Below are 5230 nucleotides of genomic sequence, written 5' to 3'. Positions count from 1 at the left end.
AGCATCTCCAACGCCGGACGTCCCGGCGGGCTTCGGACCGGCGTGTCGGACGTCCGTCGGGGATGTCCGCCATTAGGCGTGAAGGAGACGGACGCGGACGTCCCTTGCGGACACCGGAGATCAGCGACATTCCCGGGACGTCCGTCGCGACGGCTGGCGGAAGTCCGCCATTGTGGCAGACCGACGGACGTCGCCGGCGGACGTCTGGATGCGATTTTTTGATGTTTTTTTTAACTCTAAATATACAGCTCGTTGCAAACTCTAAATATACGTCGTGACGGCTGGCGAGACCCCTGTTCGGCTAGCGGCAAACTATATAGATTCAACGCATATGTATGCTTTTTTTAAAACAAAATCGTTGCATTTTCCCCGTATTCATGTTTAAATTTTAATTCTGTACATTGTTTAATTCTGTAAATTATTTTATTCGGTGAATTTTGTGAATGTTTTTTTATTGCGGAAAGTCCGCACGGGAGCGGGAAGTCCTTGGGGGTGTCTGTCACTGTGCACTGAGATGTCCTTATGACGTGGCAGTGCTGTGAAAGATCATTATGACGTGACAAGATATGTTTTTGGGAAGTTCATCGGGAAGGGCGACAGTACATCCGTCCCATTGGAGATGCTCTTAGCAAGTGAATTCTACTTTTCACTAATTTATTATATTTATATTTTATTGTAAATATTCCTATTGAAGATGCTCTTAGCAAGTGAATTCTACTTTTCACTAATTTATTATATTTATATTTTATTATCAATTAATATATAAAATTGGGCTCATATTTTATTAACTTTTTAAAATTTTGGATGGAAAGAGTAGTACTTAAAAACGAATTCAAGCAATTCCTAATCGAATTCAGTATTTATTATATTAGCAACACCCTATTTTTTATTGATATATCTTGCGAAGATTTTAAGCGGAATATATATATTGATATCCAAACGCGACTTCTTCTGGAGTCTGCTATAAAAGACGCATAAGACTTCAATTTTCACTGATTAGCTTTCTCTGTATTCATAATCACCCACTACCTTCTCTCTCTTCTCAATCAGATCAGGTATTTCTTCGCCCCCGTTCATCACTCTATCTCCGGTATATGTTGGATCTGTCGATTGCTAATTCTCTATTGATTCTAAAGATGCGGCCTTTTGGTTTCTTTTTCTTTCCCCCCCTATTTATCCGATTAATTTTTCGGTTTGTAGACGACCGCAGAGCTTGATTTTTCTGCTGATTTTTGATTAAACACCGTCACAGCGAGTTGCTTTATTATTTATTCCAGATAGTATTTAGGGTTTTCCTTTTCGGTAAATTTCAAGAATTTATCAAATTTGTGCTTTTCTTGGAATTAGGGTTTAGGGTAGCAATTGATTGTATAAAGATTGATATTTGTTCCAATCCATCGTCTTTTATTGTTGAGCCTTTATCTATTCTTGAGAAAACCTTTAATTATCAAGAATTTCATTATGAAATTTATCTACTCCATATGTTAAATTTTTAGAATTTCATCAGATTTATGCCTTTCCTGGCATCAGTGTTTAGGTCGATCTTTTATTGCAATCTTATCCGTTGAATTATTGCTCTGTTCGTGAAAACCCATAAAAAATAGTATGTTCGACTAAAATCTGAAGGCTAATTCTTTAGTGATCTGCTTGGGTATTATCGTAATTCCTTCCAGTTTTCTTTTGGGTTCATGTGTAAATGACTTGGATGTAATATCTGTAGTTCGTATTTGAGGTTTGATTGTTGCATAAGATTGCCCTACCTTGCCTGGTTTCCAGCATGTTGATGTTGTTGAAAGAATAATGCTTGGGTCTCATGCTGCATGCTCTTGCTACTTGTTTCACTAAAAATTCTGAATCAGATCACTTTATAGGTAGAGTGAGAGTGAGAGTGAGAGTTTTCTTTCTGATATGCCTCTGAAGAGCATGTATTATACTGAAATATGCTATTTCATGGTGAACTATATTGTTATAAAATTAATGCATCGGTATTCACATTTTAATTTCTTGTTTTGTGGAAAAATCTAACAAATATGTTACTATAACTTATAATCGGCTTTGACATGCTTATAAAATTATATCATCAGTATTTTTTTATTGCTTACAGGTCTGATCATTCCAATCCAGTTACTCAAATCTTGTTCTCTGTGTCACGTTTGCTGCATCAACCAAGTTTCATGTCTGATCTTGATATCCAGATTCCCACTACTTTTGGTATGCTCATCTTTTGTATTATTGATTCTTTGAGCAAGTTTTTCTTCAGTTCATATATGGAAAGGTTTTCTATACAGTGGTTGAATTTGTGGTAATGCTTATGGTTTAACAGTATACTGAAAAATTGGCATATCTTGGATTCTTTGTATGAGCCAAAGTGATTGGAAGCCAATCTTCCCTTTGTGCCCCATTGACTGACTTGGTTTTGTTAACACAGATCCTTTTACTGATGCAAATGCTGATAACTCTAGCACTGGGTCAAAGGATTACGTACACATTCGAGTACAGCAGCGGAATGGTCGGAAAAGCCTGACAACTGTGCAGGGATTGAAGAAGGAGTTTAGCTACAACAAAATCTTGAAGGATCTTAAGAAGGAGTTTTGCTGCAATGGAACTGTTGTCCAGGATCCAGAACTAGGCCAGGTCTGTGCTAAGGTTTACGCTTGACCTTCACCTTCATTACATGTCGAAACTGACCTTTTTTCTTTGTACAGGTTATTCAACTCCAAGGTGATCAGCGAAAGAACGTCTCTACTTTTCTTGTTCAGGTTATTACCTTATATCTCTCTTGTGATTAGATGTGATGTGAGCATGTTATCTTGAAGTAAAACTGGATCTTGTGTCATATAAGTACTACTTGTGAAAATCTTTGTATATTTGAATTGTGTATTAATGTAGTGATTGGTTTGGATTGCAGGCTGGAATTGTGAAGAAGGACTATATCAAGATTCATGGTTTCTAAGCTGCAGCGTCCATCCATCCTTATGACCTATTATGATATGTGAAGTTTTATAAGTGAACTTTGTTGTATGCTCAACTTCTTTATATAGTCGTTGTTACGTTATAAGTGTCATGTGTTGTGTTGAATTAACTTTTCCGATTGCTTATGGATTAAAGGAACAAATGCATTGTCTTTTTGAATAGCATATTCTTCATTTCTTTTCCTGTTTCTATCGGTTCAGCTTCCTTTATTCTGTTGTGTTATGTTCAAGTCTTTTGACATTGAAGATTGTTTTTATACTTGATTTTTTTTAGATAAAGTGATACAGCCGTTAGTTTTTACTAACTTGGGATAATTAGTCCACTCATAATCCCAAATGGTGTGTCTTTATTTGAACATATAATGTACCCCATTTAGTTTAGAAATGTGAAATATATATATATTTTAAGGTTCGAATGGCTATTGTTTTTTCTTTTAAAACTAAATATTTCATCAATATGCACTCTTTTTTTTAGTCCATCCCATCCTACAAAATAATAAACTTTCTTGAAAACTTTCTTCTTTCTGATCTACATATTTTCTCAACTATTTATATATTCCTTCCAATTATTAAAACGGGTTATGGAGATCTATTTGATTTTGGCCGCGTACAAATAACTTTTTATTCTTTGGTCATCTACAATTGTACTAATTTTACAATTTTTGAATATATATCACATCGAAAAAAGTAATTGTTCTAATTTTACAATTTTTGAGCGTATGTTTCCTGAAAATTTTCCAGTAGCTATATTTTTTTATTAAAAAATGTAAAAAAATAGATTAGTTTACACTTTAAAGCATAATGGAGAAGTTTCAATATCAAAAATAAGATTTGATGTATCGCAGTAGTTTCTATTTATGGATAATGTGATAACACAATAATGGACTTTTTTAATTGAATATCGAATTTATGAAAGTCAAATACTCCTATCTTTTGTATTTGGTATACTTGCAAAATGAGTATGCTTGTGCTAAAAATTAGCAAAATGAGTATGCTTGTGGCTGAAAATTAATTTTTACTATTCATATCGCTTTTTCAATCAAGTGCATTGTACAATGAGATTATTACAAAGCTCAGCCACAGTGTAGCTTGTCACAAGGTCTCAATATCATAAATACTTTTAAAAAATTATACTACTATAATAAAACAATAATTTTGTATAGTGCTTTAATGTTTTAACAGGAAGATAAAAGAGCATTAATGTTTTAACAGAAAAAAGAGAACATTTTTTTTTAGTTTGCAAACTTTGCCAAACTATTATTTTGGTCTATAGCATTTAAAATTATCTTTTGTGGTCCGTCAACTTCGAGTAAATATTATTTGAAGTTTTGAACTATTTTTTTAACAAAAATACTCTTAAACCATGTTTGGTTGACGGGAAAGTAAAGTTGGCAAGGAAAATGATTCATGCGAAAATGAATCCCAGAAATATTATTACTAGTAAGTAGTAACTTTACTTTCTTGTGTTCGGAAAATATCAAGATTTTAAATTTTATATTTAATTTAAACACCAAACAAAAAATATACTTATTATTTATTTATTTACAAAAAAGAATAATAATATAAATTTTTTTAACATATTATTAATTACAAATGATAATAATAATATTGTTATATTTATTATTCCGATTGATAGTTTAAATATGGATTATCCATCATAATATAATTATAGTTACATGGAGTATTATATTATAATAATAAATATTATCATTATTATTATTATTATTATTATTATTATTATTATTATTATTATTATTATTATATTTACGGATATTATAATTAAATAATTTTTATAATTTAAAATTTCACTATGACTTTATTGATTAATTATTAATTTATAAATAATTATTACTAATTATTTATTATTATATAATTATATGTTATATATTTAATAAATTTTTGTATTAAATATGTAAGAATCCTAAAATTGGAAAAATGAATACCTAAAAAAAAGTTAGGATTCAAAATCCTGAAAAGTTGAACTAAGTTTCTTTGTTTTCAAGATTCTGATTAATTTCCAAATTTGATTAAAACCAAAACAAACACAAAAACTTTCAAGTAATCAGATTAATTTTCCAGAGAGAATCCTAACAATCAAATATGGCCTTAGAGCATCCCCATCCATACTCTTGCCAAAGAGCATGGATGGAGCCCGAGCCCACTTTTATTAATTTTTTACTCTCTGTTCTTCCCCAAGAGCATAACACCCACATTCATGCTCTTCCGCTAGAACATGCTCAAGGTCCCACCATTCCATT

The 5230-nt window shown here is 32.0% G+C and overlaps 1 protein-coding gene across 1 annotated transcript; it reads left to right on the top strand.

The window, feature by feature from the left end:
- The first annotated feature begins 911 nt into the window (after positions 1 to 911).
- Positions 912 to 3162, top strand: LOC125200166 (protein translation factor SUI1 homolog 2). The gene is made up of 5 exons (XM_048097900.2): positions 912 to 1055; positions 2105 to 2211; positions 2429 to 2634; positions 2706 to 2759; positions 2909 to 3162. The coding sequence occupies exons 2-5, from the start codon at positions 2175 to 2177 to the stop codon at positions 2951 to 2953; spliced, it is 342 nt and encodes a 113-aa protein (XP_047953857.1). The 5' UTR covers positions 912 to 1055; positions 2105 to 2174; the 3' UTR covers positions 2954 to 3162.
- Positions 3163 to 5230: the final 2068 nt, after the last annotated feature.

Source organism: Salvia hispanica, chromosome 4, assembly GCF_029641045.1.
Source record: "Salvia hispanica isolate PSC_SH4W2 chromosome 4, Shi_PSC_v1, whole genome shotgun sequence".
In the NCBI taxonomy this organism is placed as follows: domain Eukaryota; kingdom Viridiplantae; phylum Streptophyta; class Magnoliopsida; order Lamiales; family Lamiaceae; genus Salvia; species Salvia hispanica.
Note: the sequence above shows the minus strand (reverse complement) of the source record. Positions and strands in the feature narration are given on the sequence as shown.